The sequence below is a fragment of the Salvia hispanica genome, chromosome 4, assembly GCF_023119035.1.
Source record: "Salvia hispanica cultivar TCC Black 2014 chromosome 4, UniMelb_Shisp_WGS_1.0, whole genome shotgun sequence".
Lineage (NCBI taxonomy): Eukaryota > Viridiplantae > Streptophyta > Magnoliopsida > Lamiales > Lamiaceae > Salvia > Salvia hispanica.
The window spans coordinates 43,796,438-43,815,759 of record NC_062968.1 but is presented as its reverse complement, the minus strand read 5'-3'; the positions used below and the strand labels follow the sequence as shown (position 1 = coordinate 43,815,759).

The 19,322-nt window shown below is 40.5% G+C and overlaps 3 protein-coding genes across 3 annotated transcripts; 1 reads left to right on the top strand and 2 right to left on the bottom strand.

The window, feature by feature from the left end:
• Positions 1 to 9,054: 9,054 nt before the first annotated feature.
• On the bottom strand, positions 9,055 to 11,691 carry LOC125221154. The gene is made up of 6 exons (XM_048123280.1): positions 11,562 to 11,691; positions 11,073 to 11,376; positions 10,737 to 10,961; positions 10,248 to 10,699; positions 9,475 to 9,950; positions 9,055 to 9,414 (listed from the first exon to the last, which is right to left on the bottom strand). The coding sequence occupies exons 1-6, from the start codon at positions 11,689 to 11,691 to the stop codon at positions 9,055 to 9,057; spliced, it is 1,947 nt and encodes a 648-aa protein (XP_047979237.1).
• Positions 11,692 to 11,715: 24 nt separating this feature from the next.
• On the bottom strand, positions 11,716 to 14,980 carry LOC125221153. The gene is made up of 3 exons (XM_048123279.1): positions 14,910 to 14,980; positions 12,151 to 13,411; positions 11,716 to 12,054 (listed from the first exon to the last, which is right to left on the bottom strand). Exons 1-3 carry the CDS (start codon positions 14,978 to 14,980, stop codon positions 11,716 to 11,718), a joined length of 1,671 nt encoding a protein of 556 aa, XP_047979236.1.
• A 1,772-nt stretch (positions 14,981 to 16,752) lies between these two features.
• Positions 16,753 to 17,750, top strand: LOC125221152 (splicing regulatory glutamine/lysine-rich protein 1-like). The gene is made up of 3 exons (XM_048123278.1): positions 16,753 to 16,993; positions 17,040 to 17,599; positions 17,742 to 17,750. The coding sequence occupies exons 1-3, from the start codon at positions 16,753 to 16,755 to the stop codon at positions 17,748 to 17,750; spliced, it is 810 nt and encodes a 269-aa protein (XP_047979235.1).
• The last annotated feature ends 1,572 nt before the right edge of the window (positions 17,751 to 19,322 follow it).

The window sequence follows — 19,322 nt, the reverse complement described above, 5'->3', positions numbered from 1 at the left end:
AAATTCAGTATATATATTATACATTACTTTTAAGATATAGAAATAATAAAACTATGACCATTATATTTGTTGAACTCTTTCCATCACATATCATACAGATTATGACATTAAAAATATTCGTATAAAATTTAAAAATATATGAAAAATATTGGAAGAATATTTGAAAAATTGGTATGCTATGTAAAGGATTAGGTCATAAACATTCCTCAAAATATTAAGAGACCGAAGGCAATCTGGTGAAAATCTATTACCAATATCCATATAGAAGAATATATAAATCTATATTTATTTATTTATTTATGTGCGTGTGTCTTAAACTTGTAGTAAGATAGAAAGAAGCAAAACGACCACAAATGGGAAATGGATACTTCAAGCTTTTATCAAAGCCGAAGGTTTAGATCATTTACTTGTTACTCTCTCCCTCCGTCCCATAAAAGTTGAGACAAAACTTTTGGACACGGAGATTAAGAATTTATATTAAATAAATAGGAGAGATGAAAAAAGTAGAAAATATAAGAGAGAGTAAAGTAAATAATGGAATAAAATAAGAGTGATTAGATGTTTTGTCTTTTGTTAAAAAGGAAATGACTCAACTTTGTTGGGACAGACTAAAAAGGAATACGACTCAACTTTTATGGGACGAAGGGAGTACTATTTTTTAAGATTCTTGTTCTATTTCTGTTCAGATTATCTTTAGCCTCTTTATACTCTCTGATATAATTTGGTAAAAATGTAGGATGATTTGCTTACAACTCTACCATAAGATATTATGACAGCGCAGAATCACGATTAGAAGCATTATAAGGTGCAAGTATGTTTGTAAATCATTGCGACATCTTATAGATGGAGTTGAGTTTGCAATATAGTATACACCGGAACCAGGCCTGACTTTCGATGTTACTGGCCATGGGTACAAAGTCTGCGACAAGGCCTCCAGGCTACCTTTTCAAGTATTGTTGCCTAACCCTGACAGGCCATGTTCAATTAATCCTTGTATCAAAAGTGTTGTAGTTGATTCAGTTAATGGTTTGCTATTGATGTGGCATGGATGCGTTAATAATCTTTACGTGTGCAATCCAATGACTCGTGAATTTGTGGAGCTTCCTCAGCCTAATATTCGTAAGAGTAGACTGACTCAACTTTATTTTACCTAAATAATAACCGCAAGTGTACGGGGTTATTGTAGCAAACAACAAGCAAGAGTATATCGTATCCCACAGAGACAATTTAGTGTAAACCTAAGTACCACGAACAAATTTCAACTACTATCCAGACGATCCAGATTTTTGGTTTGAAATACTAAAAGCATATAAATCAAAGATTAAAAAGAAAAACACTTAAACAAGAGAACAAAGAAGCAAGCTGCCGAAAATGACGGTGGAATATGCAAAATTCAAGGATCCGATGCACAACTCATAGCCTAACCCAATTGAAATTACATTACCATTTAAAGTCTCTAGAATTGTTGAACCAATCACAGATATGAATTTAACCCTTTCCCAAGGTGAGAAATCCGCAGATTAAGTGTAACAATAGAAGTCCCCTTCTAATTCTTAGACTTAACTCCCAAAAGATTGATTAGATTAAAGGTCCCACTCAGAATCTCAACTCTCCCGAGTTTTATTGAATAAATGTGTGGATTATTCCTCTTTCAAGATTAGATATTTCACCTCCCAATTACTTTAAAGAACCCAAACACTGCCAATTGGTGATCAAGCAATTGACAGGAAAAAACACAGAAATAAACCAAACAATTACAAGAGCTAGATAAAACGTAATCAATTGGATTAAAACTATGAATCAATGCATCTTCACCAATAATTCTACATAAAAGAAGTTTAGCTACTCATATTCATGGAAGAAAACAAGTCTAAACTAAAGAATACAATGGAAAACATGATACAGAGTATAATTGGTGGAGGAATTGAAGCTTGAATCTTCAATCTTCTTCCAAGAGTGCTTGAGAGAGATGGTTTGTGTGTTTCACGGCGGTAGAGAATGAGTAGAGTTGCCCTAGCTTTTCTTTCTTATTCTCCTCTTTCAGAAAATCGCATTTCACAATAGAAAATTGCCAGAAATATGTACCCGGCCGGGTGGAATTATTGTACTGGAAAATCACCTGGCCGGGTGGGACTCTTTCGGTACTCTCTGGAATTGCGCAGGCCAAATTGTGCCACCCGGCCGGGTACAATTGTTGTACTATAAAATCACCCGGCCGGGTGGGACTTCTTCCGAGCTCTCTGGAATTGCGCAGGCTTTTAAATTCCACCCGGCCGGGTGGCTTTTCTGCACAAAACCTCACCCGGTCGGGTGAGACCCTATTGCACCCCATTTTTGCCTATTTTGTCTCAAACACTCAACAAACACGTGAACTCCAAAACATATAGTAATTGGCTGGAAATAACCATTTTGAGCATAAAAACTCAACAATTAAGCATATCAACACACCAATCATGACACTAAATGTAACAGTCCGCCATTCTTGGGGTATAATAAATACGGCGCCTGCTACCTAGGCGGACTTAAATGGAACAAGAGCGTAGGCTAGGGTTTCATTTAAAGGGATTTGACCAGAGTAGAGAACTATTAAAGCAATAAGTCAACGGCTTAATCAAGAAAATCAATGAAGGATAGAATACCACAATTAATACTCAAAATGACAAAGGTTTGATAAATTCCAAAACGCATCATGTCTCGATATTCTAAACAATAATGAAATAGTTCAATTCAAACAAACGGAAAGAATTCATGTTTTCAGCGGAAGCTACCAAGAGAAAAGTGAAGTCATGTGTGAAGACACAACCCCACTCAATGTTTCAAAACGATCATACTATCATTAAATTTATTTGCTCAACACCGCCAACCGCTCGTCGCTGCTCAACCTGCACATAGGGAAAACACATGCAGGGCTGAGTATTTTAAACATACTCAGTGAACTCATGCCAAAACATTTTAATAGTTATGCCATCCTTACCATAGTGAACTCGAGTTTGCATTTATAAAAGAATATCATCGAGTATCACAAAATAATTTCATAGACTGGCCAGTCAAACAATACCTCCCATTTTCTCATCAATCAACAAATCCATAGTGCGACGAAAGTGTGGCCACACTATTCGCCCACGAGACCGGCCGACTAGCAAGGACGGCTCCTTATCCCAACTGTGTACACTAGCCTGCTAGGGTTTGCGGCCCTACTCAGACCCGAATTCGTTTTTATAGCCCTATAGCCTAATGGAGCGGACTCACAATCTAGGCATCAGACGCACAATAATATCAAAACAATCATAGGCATGTCATAACGATTTAAACCACCCTTATAACTCCATAATCATAATTTTGGCAATACGAGAGTTTAGTGAATAAAGCCCACCTCGATTCCTTAGATCACAAGTATGTTCTTCCTCTTGCTATCACTCCGTGAGCGCGAGTTAACACCTTTAATTTATATACATCACAAGTAAGTCTCAACCATCTACTCAAATTCGTGCATGTTCCTAATGTTTCCCTTTTTTCCCATCGATTAGTTTCATATTATCATTCAAAAATCAAAGTATGATTATCAAATCACTTTTTATTCGCATCACAACAACTCTGGATCTATCATCAAATCGTGTCACGTATGAGTGTTTTTCACACACATCACACGCACACACACAACACACACGCACGCACACCGAGGTACGCACACACACACACACACGTTCCCCACACACACACATGCATCTCATATTCATCAATTGTTTTCCCTTTCACTCAATCTAAATGCATGAAGACTCAAGAACACCGATTAATCGGTAGATGAAGAAAGATCAATATAGAAAATACCTTTTTCGATAGAACGAACGGTAGAAACAAAGTAATAGCCTTGATTCTTCAAAGATTCTTGAATTTCAACTTCAATTCTTCTCCAAAAGATGAAGAAATATTGGAGAAAGTAGAAGAAAATTTTGAGAGAGTGGGGAGAGAGAGAGATCGACGTGAGGGAGAGGGGGGGCGGTTTTTCTTTGATCTAGGGTTTAGGTTTTCACTCTTATTTATAGAGTGCAAGATATAATCCCATAATTAAATAAATAAAAGATTTGGAAGAGATATGAGAGGAGTAGTTGGCGTGATTTTAGAGAGAAAATAGGGGAATTCGAATTTTATGCTATTTAATTAGCATATGATTAAATTTGGATATTTTACGGAGTAGAATAATATATCACGGAGCAGAATAAAAATAATAATCTCCCCAAATAATATGAAAGTGGCGTGATTTATTGATTCCTCCACAAGGAATCAATTTCAAATATTATTTAAAATAAGATATGGCAAGATCTCCTTAGATATGGTAAGATATGCTAGGATATTTGAATTTATTTATGGAAGAGAATAAACAAGGGATCAAATAATATAATAAAATAATCCCTTCTCCCATAAATAGGAGATTTTCGAAAATCTCCTTGAAATCATCATAGGGGCCGAAAATTTCATGGAATAAATAAGGAATATTCGGACTTTGGATTTAATTTGGATAATTATCCCAAGCAATAATTAAATCCAAGAAAAATAGAATTTCTTTCAAAAAATTAGGAGGGTCGAAAATTCCAATTAAATAAATAATGCTCCTATTAAATTCTCACTCATCCCTTAGGAAAATAATTCACCACAATATTATTTCGCCCCGTATCAAAATATTCACACGATCACAATGCAAAATCCACCATTCAAATTTCACCTCCACGTCACCTTTTCATCGACTTTGACCATTCCACATTTTCCACAATATTGACTATTCAATAGCCACGTCATAAAATCAACTAGTTGGACTATTCAACTCCATCTCCACTCCAAATCGCAATTAGGTCACAAGAAATCATGCAATAAATTACTCATAATTTAATCCACATATAACATAGCATTAAAAGCATTTAATGCAAAAATTTTCACGCTTCAAAAATTAGGGTTCGAAAAAGTGGGATGTTACACTAAAATACGAGTTTGTCAACTCCCCCAAACTTAGACTCTTATTTGTCCTCAAATAAGAATAAGAAATCATGAAGAACAAACTCATGCATAGAGGTGGGATTGATGTTTTGCTTCAGAAATTTTTTCAAACAAGTTCGAATGTAGGATACATACAAGAATCAATCAAACATTAATTGAAGCTACTGTCTCGTATATCACCTGGTATCAATGCTCTCACAAGGTTTAGGAAGTGTGATTTTCTCCCTTTTATTCTTTCTCACTCAAGTGTATAAGAGGTACCATAAACACTCAAATCAAGTAACATGTAATGCTTACCATAGGCTTGCTCAACGTCAAACGTCTCCTCTGTTCTGATGTGAAAGTGAACCTAAGATCAGAAAGGTCTTTATTTGGGTTGTAATGTAGGCTCTTTGGACGGTATGGTGAATTTAGGCTATAGTGACTAAAGAATATAATTGAAGCACACATCTCCACAACAACCATTCCCCAAAAATGATTCTCAATACTTGGCTTTATCAAGCTTCCTTCCAAGACCCCCTTATTCAAAGCCCCATCACACTTTTTATTTATTTACAATACTTTTCTCTTTATTTTTTTTTTCTTCTAGACTTCGTCTAGCTTATACCTCCAAATATATATTTTTTTCTTTTCTCTCTCTTTTTTTATATGAATCTTCCCATCCTTTGTAACATTGTGCTTTTCTCCCCTCTTATAGGTTTTTAGAACATTTCCTTTCAACTATCAAACACATCTTTGGCTATGAAGGCTAACTAGGGATTTTATAAGTGTATGAGGATAACCAAAGAATGCCTAACTTCAGCCCTTAAGTTCACATCCACTATATAGACTCGACATGACGAGGAGCAAGTTCTAGAAACAAAAGCAAGTACCCAATCAAATCACACATGAACAAAGTATGGCTCAAATCTCGCCGGGATTAGCATTGACCAAACAAACAAGCACTTCACTCGCAATTAAATCATGAATTAATCACGCAGTTCCTAGCCATTCTAACCACAATTTTTAATTCCCAAAAACAATTATCATCATAAGCCATCAACCCCGTACTTAGCATCAATTATCTTACATTCATCCATATTCGAATTTGAGTCCCACAGGCGGGACTTACACCAAATGACACCAAATAAAACATTAAAAAGAAAAAGTCTCAAGAACACAAGTACACATCATTAGCAAATGGAGAAAGGGAACAACCAATCCACGTCAGAACCCCCCCCCCCAAACTTATTCAAGACAGAGGATAGAATAAGTTTGAAGAGAAGTGGATGGTTGAGATACCTCTATTCGGCCGGTGGTGGGAACCTCGCATAGTAAGCATGGTAGAAGGCCTGGCGGTTGGCATCACTAGCATCGAAATGAGTCTGTAGCTGCTGAAGCTGCTCTCCATAGTGATCCAGCCGAGTTCCAAAGTTGTCAAGTCGAGTGTCGCACTGGGACCTCCATGCCTCGGCGTTCGCGTTCCACTGATCCACCGGGCCTCCTGCTGGTCTCGGCTCACCCGAAGTGATCGAACTCCTGCAGCAATTTCCTCCAAGTAACTGTCGTTGGATCGCCTCCCTAGTGGTCGGCTCCTCTTGGGCTGGCTGCTCTGGCCTTCTTCATACTCCGTGGCAGGCTATTCATCATCCTCGTTCATAGCTGCTGGGGCGTTCTCTATCAACATGAGCTCCTCAGGGATATGCGGTTGCGGAAGATAGGCGGGGGCGACATAATTGGGCACGACATCTGCGGCTCCTTCTCCTTGAGGGGGGTCACTCTCGATCTTCTCCAAATGGTCTGGAGTATCCATCTTCCAATTGGTCTGGTAGCCCCATCCGCTGACCGCGAAAAGCTGGGGGTCGGGGAACCTAATGCACGTGTTTTGATCTATCCTGAAGTACCCTGCACCCCGTCTATCAACCAGAATGATGTTGGACCTCTTAAATGTGTCTTAATCCAATATCATGGAACCGGGATCTGGGTTCCTTCCCTCAAAGCTTACTCCAAATTTGAAGGCCAACGCCGCTACAATTCCTCCGCAACACAACTTGCCGCTCTGTCTCTTTGACTGCCTTTCCAGGTTTTTGATTATATAATGCCCAATGTTGATCCTCCTTCGTTTGAGCATTCCCCACAACACAAATAGTATTTCTGTGGACATGCTGCCTGCTTCTGTGTGACCTAAAGGGTAGTAGACCAAGGCCTTTGCCATGTACCGAAGGACAAGGTTTCTGATTGTGTTAATCTTGGCTCTGGATGGGATGAACACCGCTTCACTACTGATCAAGCTCCAGAACTCGTTTCTATTATAATACTTAGTCTGGGGATCCTCGAGAATGCCTTCCTCACCGTCTTCCATCAGCTGGAAGAGTTCATTGAACTCTTTGACAGAAATTGTGTGTTCTTCGTTGATGAGGCGGAAGAATATTGACTTGATGTTCTTCCCGGAGGACTCCACTAAGGTTAGTGAAGAACTCCACCGTAAGAGCCTTATAGAACCCGTGTTTCAAGGAGAACAAATGATTAAGGTGTCCAGCTCGGACAAGGACGTCCCAGGATTGCTGGATTCCAAGCCCGTTTAGAGTGCTCCAATTTTGATACCGGGACGGAAGGCTGTCTAGAGCCGCCAAGGCCTCCCATTTCCTGTTCTCCCCTTTTCGAAGGGTGACACCAACCTTCTGCGGTTTGAGAGTTCTCGGGGCCATCAGTAGTAGGTACCTGGAAAGAGAAATATTAGTGACTCTCCCAAACTTAGGTTACCGACAAAGATGTAGGAAGATAGACTCTATCTCAACATTCAATACCAATCACAACATTTAGGGCATACAAGCAATCTAGCTAGAAATTAGAAAGATAGACTCGATTTCTAAAATCTATAAACACAACTTAACCAATTTTTGGGAGACAGACTCAATCCCTAAACTCACATAAATCATCAATTGCATCCCCTATCATGTAGTCAATGCTCAATCAACAAATTCAACAATAATATCCTCACCACTAAAGAACAGCAACAATGTTCATGCCCAACCTCAAACTCAACTCAAGTAAGACAATGTAAACTCTCAAGTCAACAATGCATACTTAATGACTTCACCACAAGCAAAATTCATACCAAAACCCATACAATTTCATAAATTATGCACAAGACTATCACCAATTCAACTTGTAAAGGCTATAAACATCATGCCCATCACACATTGCACATTATATCCATGGATAGAGAGGATTAGAGGTGCAAAACATACCTTTGTTGCTTATAGTGAGAGAAAATTCGAAAATTAGGGCTCTTTCTTGAGTGTGTGAGTAAAACTCCTCTAAATGCACAATTAGTCGGACCAAAACACTCTAGCAAGATGGAATTGAGGATATGAGGGTGGAATTTGTGGTGGGTGTGTGAGATGTTGAGTGAATTTTTGTGTGTGTGTGAGAAATTGAGAAGGGGGAGAGAGGCGGGTGGAAGGGGGCGGGTGAGAGGTATAAAAAAATCGCACATACCTGCTCTTATACCTAGGGTTCGCAGCATCGGACCCGGCCGGGTGGAATTTTACAACCGAAAATTCACCCGGTCGGGTGAAAGAAATTTGGTACTCTCTGGATTCCCAACGCTGTTCGGCTCCGACCCGGCCGGGTGGGATTTTTTTAACTAATAAATCACCCGGCCGAGTGATCTCTTTCGACCCCTCTCTGGAATTTTTGTTCACAATTTGACTGACCCGACTTGGTGGTATTTTTTTCGTGGTAAAGTCACCCGGCGGGGTGACATGTTCTGGGCAGATTTTTATGCTCCTTCTGAATTTACACTCTCTCTTTACCAGTGTTTACAACTTACTCCTGCAAAATGTCAGTTTCCAAGCAAAACCAAGTCCACATCCGATGAGACACTTGAAAAAAACAAAGAGACTTAAGAAAAAAAAAGAAAAAAAACAAAATGAGGACCTAGAACCAAAGGGATACGAAAAACAAACACAACAAAAATTGAACGAAAAATCACACAAAAAGAATGATAAAGTTACCTACTAGGGGTTGCCTCCCCTAAAGCGCTTTTGGTTAAAGTCGTTAGCTCGACATCTCCATAGCGCATCACTGTGCCTCCAAACAGAGCCGGAACACCTCTTCCTTTTGCTCCATAGAGTGGAACTTCTTCACATTCTGACCATTGGCCGTGAACACTCGCCCATCATTAGCTTCGAGCTCCAAAGCTCCATTCTTCATCACCGTCTTGACTTTGAAAGGACCGGACCACCTTGACTTGAGCTTTCCGGGGAAGAGTTTTAGACGTGCATTGAACAGTAGCACCAAATCTCCTGGGAAAAACTCCCTCTTGTCTATCATCTTTTCATGGTACGTCTTGAGGTGCTCCTTGTAAATTACCGTGTTCTCAAATGCCTCATTCCTAAACTCATCAAGCAAGTTCAGATAAGCTTGCCTCTCCTTTTCGGCCTTATAGTAGTCGGTATTCAACTGCTTCACCGCCCAATATGATTTGTGCTCAAGCTCCACAGGAAGATGACAAGATTTCCCAAACACCAACTGATAAGGTGACATGCCGATCGGCGTTTTATAAGCCGTCCTATATGCCCAAAGTGCATCATCGAGCTTCAAAGCCCAATCCGTTCTATTGGCATTCTCCGTCTTCTCCAAGATGCCTTTGATTTCTCGATTGGCCAATTCAGTTTGACCATTGGATTGAGGATGATAGGGAGAAGTGATTCGGTGTTTGACACCATATTTGCCCAACACAACTTCCAGCCACTTGTTTTTGAAATGAGACCCCCCATCACTAAGTAAGGCTCTCGGCGCCCCGAACCTCGTGAAAATGTTTTTTTTCACAAAGTTTATCACCACCTTAGAGGAATTGACCGGAGTAAAAATTGGCTCCACCCAACTGGAGACGTAGTCAATCGCCAATAGGATGTATTGATGACCGGAGGATGGCGGGAAGGGACCCATGAAGTCGATCCCCCATACATCGAAAAACTCTATCTCCATAATAGTAGTCATCGGCATTTCCTTATTCTTAGAGATACCCCCCGTCCTCTGGCATTCATTGCAGTGGAGAACAAACTTCTGACAGTCTCCATAAATGCTTGGCCAATAAAATCCGCACTGGAGCACCTTCATCGCCGTCCGGTTTGCTCCAAAATGACCTCCAGTGGGGCTTGAATGCCAATTTCTGATCACAGCTTCCCATTGTTCATCGGGGGCACACCTTCGAATGACCATATCTGCACATCTTCTGAACAGGAGCGACTCATCCCAAAAATAGAATTTGATATCATGAAAGAACTTCCTCATTTGATACTTGTTGAGGCCTTCTGGGACCACCTTGACTACTAGGAAATTCACGATGTCCGCGTACCATGGCGACGAGCTTTGAGCATAGAAGATGTGCTCATCGGGGAACTCCTCGTTTATCGGCCTCTTCAAATTCTCTCCTTGAAAGCAATGCTCCAATCTAGATAAGTGGTCGGCTACCACATTCTCACACCCCTTTCGATCCCGGATCTCCAAGTCGAATTCTTGTAGCAAAAGAACCCAACGAATCAGACGAGGCTTGGCATCCACCTTAGCAAACAAAAAGCGGATGGCGGCATGATCAGTGAACACAATAGTTTTCGCTCCAATGAGATATGAGCGAAATTTGTCGAAGGAATACACCACAGCTAGCATCTCCTTCTCCGTGGTGGTGTAATTTGCCTGAGCTGGATCTAGAGTCCGGCTTTGCGTAATAAATCACTCTGAACACTTTATCTCTTTTCTGCCCCAACGCCGAACCTACAACCACATCACTAGCGTCGCACATGATCTCTAAAGGTTGAGACCAATTTGGAGCTATAAGCACGGGGGCACTCACCAACGCCTTCTTCAAAATTTCGAAGGCTTGTAAACATTCTTCGGAAAAATGGAAATTGACATCCTTAGCTAGCAGACTGGTCAGAGGGCGAGCTATCTGAGAGAAATCCTTGATGAATCGCCTATAAAATCCCGTGTGCCCCAAGAAGCTCCTCACAACTTTCTCATTAGATGGTGGCATTTGCTCAATCGCCACTATCTTGGCTCTATCAACTTCTAGACCTGCAGCAGATATTTTGTGCCCAAGCACAATACCATCACGTACCATGAAGTGACACTTCTCCCAGTTGAGCACTAAGTTGGTCTCCTCCCATCTCTGCAATACTCTCGTCACATTATCCATGCATTGATCATAAGACGATCCGAAGACCGAGAAGTCATCCATGAACACCTCCATAATATCTTCCACCATGTCGTGAAAGATGGACATCATACATCTCTGAAATGTGGCTGGAGCGTTGCAAAGCCCAAAAGACATCTTTCGGAAGGCGTAGACACCGTAGGACAAATAAAGGCCGACTTGTGCTGGTCCTCCGGAGCGATCAAGATCTGATTGTATCCGGAATATCCATCTAGGAAGCAGTAGTACTCATACCCCCCCAATCTGTCAAGCATCTGATCAATAAACGGGAGAGGGAAATGGTCCTTCCTCGTGGCTGCATTAAGTATCCTATAGTCTATGCAAACTCGCCACCCGGTCACCAATCTTGTGGCTATCATCTCATCATTTCCACCTTGTATAACAGTCATCCAACCCTTCTTGGCCACGACTTGGGTGGGGCTTACCCAATCACTGTCGGATATCGCATATATGATTCCGGCTTTCAACCACTTCAATACCTCCTTTCTGACCACCTCTTGCATTATCGGATTTAGCCTTCTTTGATTCTATTCCTTAGGCTTGGATCCTTCCTCCAATAAAATTCTGTGCATGCAAACAGTAGGGTTGATTCCTTTGAGGTCCGAGATGGACCACCCTATAGCTCCCTTATGCTTCCTAAGCACGCGCATCAGCTTATCGAGTTCAGTAGGAGTAAGTGATGAAGAGACAATTACCGGATACGTCTCATTCTCTCCTAGAAAGGCATACTTGAGGTACGAAGGCAATGGTTTAAGTTCCTCCTCCTTCTCTTCTTCTTCCGCCGGATCTTTGAGTGGTTGAAATTTGTTGTTCCTTCTTTGAATCTCTACACCAGAATCAAGGGCTCCCACAAAATGAAGTATCTCCTAAGTGAGCTCGGGCCCTTGCAGATTTTCCGAAGCTAGCATGGACTGTGAAAGGCATTGCTCCAATCTGTCCTGTCACGAGATAACATGGGCTACCTCTCTCACGCAGTCATCAACCACCTCGATCATTTTGCACTGCTTGAACCTCCAAGCATCCTCATCATCATACCTCAGCATAGCGTCATAAATGGAGAATGTGATGCTCTCCTCATTCAGTCGAAGAGTGAGCTCTCCCTTGTGGACATCAATAAGTGCTCTCCCTGTAGCTAAGAAAGGTCTACCAAGGATAAGTGGGACATGTTTATCTTCTTCCATGTCTAGAACCACAAAGTCGGCTGGAAAAACAAATTCCCCGACCTTGACTAGGATGTCTTCAACAATCCCCTTCGGGTACGACACTGTTCTGTCCGCCATCTGCAGTGAAATAGTAGTGGGCCTGAGCACTCCAATCTTCAACTTCTGAAAGAAAGAATACGGCATCAGATTGATGCTTGCACCCAGATCACATAGAGCTCTTCCCTCTTGACAATCTCCTACTATGCAGGATATGGTAAAACTCCCGGGATCCTTCAACTTGGCCGACAGCTTCTTCTGAATAATGGCGCTGCAGCTCTCAGTCAGATTAACCGTCTCATATTCCATCCATCTTCTCTTGTTGGAGACCACATCCTTTAGAAACTTAGCATAACTGGGCATCTGCTGTAATGCCTCCACCAAAGGAATGTTGATCTGCACCTTTCTGAATATGTCCAAGAACCTCGAAAACTGTGCATCCGTCTTCTTCTTCTGCACCCGTTGAGGATAAGGGATCCTCACTTCAGCAGGAGTGTGAGCTGCAGGTGTTGTAGATGGAGCTGGAACTGCGTTCTCCTTAGGTGGAGTGGTGACCTGAATCGTCTCCGTTTCATCTTCCTCAACTAACTCCTCCTCTTCAATAGGCTTCTCTGCTACTTTCCCTTCATTCGCTGAGGGCATTGAGGGTCCCTCATAGCTCGTCCCACTCCGCAAGTTAATAGCTTTGCAGTCCTTGGGGTTGACAATGGTGGTGGAAGGGAATTTTCCCGGTTGAGTAAGAGTACTCACAGTCTGGGAAATCTGGCTGATCTGAACATCAATGTTCTTCAAATGAGTGGCCATTCCTTGTACATCCGTCTCGACCTTCTCCATCCTCTGATTGTTCTGCTCCATGACCTTGTTGGATTGTAGCATAAAGGACTTGAGTATGTCCTCCGTGGTCATCTTCTTGGGGTCGTTCACCATCCCATCAGTAACTGTGAATCCCGGAGGAGGTTGCAGGGCATTATTGGGGTTCCCATAAGAGAGATTGGGATGCCCCTTGTTCCCATACTGGTTGTATCTGTTGGGGATAATCGCAGCGGAAAATGCAAAACAAATAAATCCACATAAGAATCTATTTAGGTGATTATGTGGGTCGATTCAATTTCATGCTTGAACATGTAGAGACATATAATTGCGCAATTAATCACATAATTTAATTTAAATTATGTTGTTGAATACTTACAACAATGATTCTCCAAAGAATCGAAGTGGCTTGCTACTTCTCCACGTGTAGATCTTGAAGTTTGATTGTGAATGCAAGACCAAAGATCTTCTAACCTATGACCCTTAACTCTATAGATCTAAATTCCTTGTGGGAGGAATCTCTTAGAAATTATAAGAATCTTGAAGGATAAGACAAGAAAGCCAAGTGTGGAGGCTAGGGTTTGTGATAACATTTGTCTCATCTCCTTACATTCTTATTTATAGAGTTTATGATGGGCTAGGTTAGGGATCTATGGGGCTTGGATTGGGCCTCCCCCATTGGATCTTCTTTACTAATTAAATTATAACCCATGATTTAATATAAGGCCAATGGAATATTTCTTGTGCCACTATAGAAGAAATATTGACCGCCCATCCAATCCGTGATTACAAGCAATCCGGGTTAACCTCTTTAATATATTATTTTCCGTGTCTAAGACTTTCTATATCCATTAATTAATTTGTAGTCTGCTATAGACTTTAAATTAATTAATATCTTTATTTCCAAGAGTTTGTCTAGTACGAGATGTATATTAAAAATATACTTTTCCTTTTCTATTTATTCTTGGATTAAATCCAAACCGGCCGGGTTTCCGAATAATAGAACTTCTCTCGAACACCTCTTGGGGATATAGTCAAACCGCGCAGGCACACGATTCAATGTAATAATAAAACTGACACCATACTAGTTATTAATTACTACTACCCAAGATATCAGAAATATTGGGTTACGAAAAACCCGCACCTATTGATAAGTCAAAGCAGCGTATGATTAAATAACGTGTGTCCTATATTATTACAAAGATTAGGAAATATTAAATCTCCAAGACATCGTCTTACAGTAGATAGCAACAAAGACGTGTTTATACTTTAGATCCATTCAATGCTATACCACACTAGTGTCACTAGTCATTCTCAAGGTAAAGACGACTTTTCGGATGGACACTGCAACCTTTCACGATAGGTAGCCAAAGCCTATCTAGGTTGTGAAAAAGTTTTACTTCTACAAGGTACCGGTTGGGCCACCTACTGTGATGACCTGTTCCACGACCCAACCTTCAATGTAGAAGACTTAGACTGATTTTACTTTCCGGCGCTTTAATTATATAATTTAATATATAATTAAATACGGTCAATACCCATTAAAGTAAAATACACAGTGTGAAGAAAACATTTATTATTCTCATTAAATGAAGAGTGTTTACAATATACAAACAATTTATCAAATTCAAAAACTCGAAAAATGCTTTTTAGTATATATGTTCCAACAGTATCCTCCACTATTAAAGTTCGGGCGTGAGTTGTTGTAATACCTGTTGCCCCCTTGTTGCACATAATTCGCATCCTCCATATTTCCTTGGGGCTCTTGAGACGGTTGCCCCATGATATGACCATGAGTGCTAGACATCAAGTGTTTTCACCTCGACGTGAGCCATGGATTGATTGGGGTCCAAGGAAGAGAGTGAAGACGTGCCAAGGATTCAATAAAGCTAGAGGGTCTCCCGAGGATGCGAGGAATAGAGAAGGCTTGAATTTGAGGACAAATCCTTTCCAAGAAGGGGAGGATGATACGAACATGGAAGCCGTGCGTCAAGGATTTCAACTACAGCTGGATTCAACCAGAAACCATCCTATCGAGATGATATCCGAAAGCTATTAAACTACCACCATCGTCTTCTTCTTGGAAACAGCTTCGCGTGGGTATCTTGCAAATCTCAATCGGAGTCCGAATGAGGAAGTTATTGTGGTTTTACAGAAGTCGCGCAGAACCGGCGAGGAGAACACCCGGGCGGGTGTTTTTCACCCTGCAATTCACCCGACCGGGTGAATCACCCGAGACTTAGTTTTTGAGGGCCTTTTTCCACATTTTGGGCCCTTAGTATAAGTACCTTTTGGTGTCATTTTTCATTCTAGATTGCGATAAGATTGTGATTGAAGTTATCTCCCTAGTGAGTTTTTCCTCTTTGAGGAATGTATCCAATTCCTTCCTTGAAGGTTGCTTGTTTCAATTCCATAGATTGATTCAAGTAGAAGTATGCGTCGATGGGATGTATCCATTGAGTAGTGGAGCCAAGGGGTGATATAGCTATTGAAAGTTGCCTAGGGTTGTCTCCATCTTTTTGGTTAAGGTCCTACGGTTGTAGCTCTTTTATCTCATCATTATACACATGCTTTCCATTCCTAATCTTCCATCCTTTCTTGTTTAGATTCAATTTTTGTTGGTTGGATCATCTATTATCTTTTGTCTTGTATTGATAAATTGAAAATAGCATCACAAAAATAGTTAGATCAAGCATCATAAATGGATAATCCTTGGGAAATGGATCATAAAATACATGGATCCTTATCATTTGGTATCTAGAGCCTAGTACCCACTAGGTGTTTGATCTATTGTTGCTTTGGGTTGGGTTATTTTTCCTTTTGTTCTTTGTTTTGACTCTGTTTTTGTTGGGATGATCGGATTGATCAATTGTGCTTAGATTAAGCTGAAATTTGGTTTGTATGATCTATGTTATGTGACCTAGCTACCTGCAAAATTTCATCAAAACATTCCTTCGTTTGCCTAGTTAACTGTGGAGATTAACATCATTGCCCTGTTTTGGCATAGTTGGGGAAAACCATACAAAACCTATCAAATTATCAAATCTGACTATATATGGCTATTTTTCCCTTGATCTAGACTTGTTTGGGAATCTATCCACCAAAATTCATCCAAATTGGGCTGGGGGATCAATACCAAAAAAATTCATAAAGATCAGCCAGATTTCAGCAAAAAGCTTCATCCCATGTCTTGTGTTCGTTAGTGTGTGTGTTTGCTCTAGGCCTAGTTTTCCTTGCTTTCATATGTTTAATCATTATTACTTTGGTATTTACTACTTGGTGTCCATATGTTCTTGAGGTGTATACCTTGATTGAGTTGTCCGGGCGCCAACGAGTGGGAATTGGATCGAGAGTGTGTGATACTAGCCCCACTATATTCTAAACCTACCGAGTGACGTTGGTGAGTGACTTGGGGGGTGTTGGGATACTACATTGGGGTGAGTTAGCTTCTTAAATATCTCTTTCTTAATTTTACTAATCTCTAAGACTAGTCCCTAGTCTTTGTTTTTGTGTTTGTAGGAAACTTTGATGCCTCCTATGACTCGATCCAACAAAATGGGGGACATCCACAAGGAGGAAGTCGAGAAGGGCGCGGACTCAAGTAGTTCCAAACCCGAAGGGGATCTAGTGAGCATGATGTCCCAAATGATGGAAGATTTTAGTCGTGATCTCAAACAAGAGATGAGAGAATGGGATGCCCGGATGGATGCCCGGAGGAAGGAGTTCGAGACCCGATGGAAATCCAATCAAAACACCTTGGTTGGAGCCTTAAAGGAGGTTCCGTGCATCAAGATCCGTCACTCCTAAAAGTGACCATCTACATCTCAAAGCTTCCGGTATAGAACATATAGTGTCGAGGGGCAATGGAGGCTATAGGGAGTATGATGGCAAGGAGTGTGGAATGAATGGTGATGATAGAGGTGACTATGAATCAAGGTACCATGAAGATGGACTTGAGAGGAGAAGTAGAGAGAAACGAGCTCTCATGTCTCATGGAGAGTGTCATTCTAGGAGGGTGAGAGATCATGTTAACCATAAGGGGTTTGAGAGGCTAATTGAAGAAGAAGTCCCATATAGAGCTCAATTGAGGCCTACCTACCCATATGGTGGTGTTGACACAAACCAAAGAGGTAACTCATCAAGTCATTTGACTACATCCTCTTCTTTCCATTTCTCACATAAGCCGCTTGATGTATATGGAAATGTCTCCTCTTCAATGAGCTTAAACCAATTTAGTAGAGAAAAAGAACGAGAGAGAGAGAAAAGGCTTGAGAGTGAAAGTGAGTCTAAAAAGCCAAGAGAGCGTGATAAAAGACAAGAGTGTGAGGTGCAAAAGTCAAGAGAGAGTGGTGGGGGCGAGAGAAAAGAAAAATATCAAATGAGAGAAAAACCACAAGCACAAGTGAGTAAAGGGTGCTTGTTAGATTCTAAGGCCTACCTTGGGTGGGCACCAAATGATCCTTTGCCTCTTTCCCTTGGTGAGGAAAATAAGCCCTTACCCACTAATATTTCTTCTATGTCTTTTTATGTTGATGAATGTGTAGGAAATTTAATTGAAGATATGGAAGTGAAGCACCAAATTGCACATGGCTTGGAAACTATGCCCCCGGAGAAGGACCAAGAGGAACAAGGGCAAGTGGATGAACTCCTTGCCCAAGGTTCAAGTGCACTATCCTTGTCTCCTTGTGATGCTCCCTTGCATATGATTACACTAGAGAAGTCACTTTGTGTTGATAGATTTGTTATTGATGACTTGTGTAAAAAGTGGTCTCATGAGCTTGAATCTTTGAATGCTAAATCTACCTTTACACCATATATTGATCCTTTCTTGATAAGCCCAAGCATTGAGAGACATGACATTTCTCTTATGGATTCTACCTTGAATGTTGGAGTGACTTCCTTTTATGCTAAGATGCCTAAGCTTTCATTTGTTGGTAATTTTGAGCTTCATGAGTGTGCGGCTGAGAATAGTAGGACCAAGAGGAGTGACATGGATAGTGACTTTAGAACTTGGTGTTTGCTATGTTTTCATTTCAAGGTGGTTAAACCCTTCAATGGGATTGGAGTGTTCTATGGCCGTTTTGTGAAAGATTTTTCCACTCATATGTCTCTTGAGGATGATGTTGTGAATATGGGCATAAAATTGCATTGTTCCCATAATTGTGGTCTTGTTTTTATATTGTTGGAGGAATTGTGTAAGGCATATTTTGATAAAAATCTTATGATGCGTACTATGACTTTACACAAGTTACATATGCATGATGTTGTGCTTATTATGATCCATGTGGAGCATAAAGATTTATGGATACATTATGCATATGCTTTTGACCACTTTTTGAAATTGTTGAAGCAAGTGAGTGAAATCCATTGTGATGAACTTTGTTTGTTGAATGATAATCCTTCTTGCAAACTTGATGTGTGTTGTGATGAACCACCTCTATATTTTGACCAAGAGTTTGTCAATTTGTGGAAGAGAACTTCTTATTTGAGCAAGAGTGGTGTGTTAATGATTGAAAATGATTGTTCATTGCATGAGCGTGAGAATAAAATTTTTATGCTTAGACCTCTCTTGATAACTTTCCATTTTGCACTATATGAGGACCCTTTCTTGTATATGCCTAGTCTTGTTGGGAATGCCAAATCTTTTGTAAAGATGTTCAAGAATTTGGAAATCATTTGTATGAGGATGGTCAAACCAAATAGAAACAAGGTGCTTGGGGCATGTGTGTTTTGGCATGTTGATTGCTTTTATTGCATGTCCATCAAACCATTCAATGGAGTTGGGATATTTTATGGTCTATTTGTGATGAACTTTATATCTAATGGCTTTGTTTGGGACTACATTGTGAAGGAATGCCTATGTTTATTTGCACCCACATCTTGTACCTATATTGTGAGGTTGTTTGAGTTATGGTATGAATGGTATCTTGATGAGTTTGTCTTGATTCCTAATGGGTGGGATTTGGACATGAAAGGATTCATTAATTTGTGTTCTCATATTTATTGTGACTTGGCCTTGAGCTTGAGGGAACATGAATTTGGAGGTCCATACAACGTCTTTGGTGTAGTATTGTCTCTTAGAGCCGTTAGTGGTCTTAATCCTTTTCATCATACTTTGATATTTG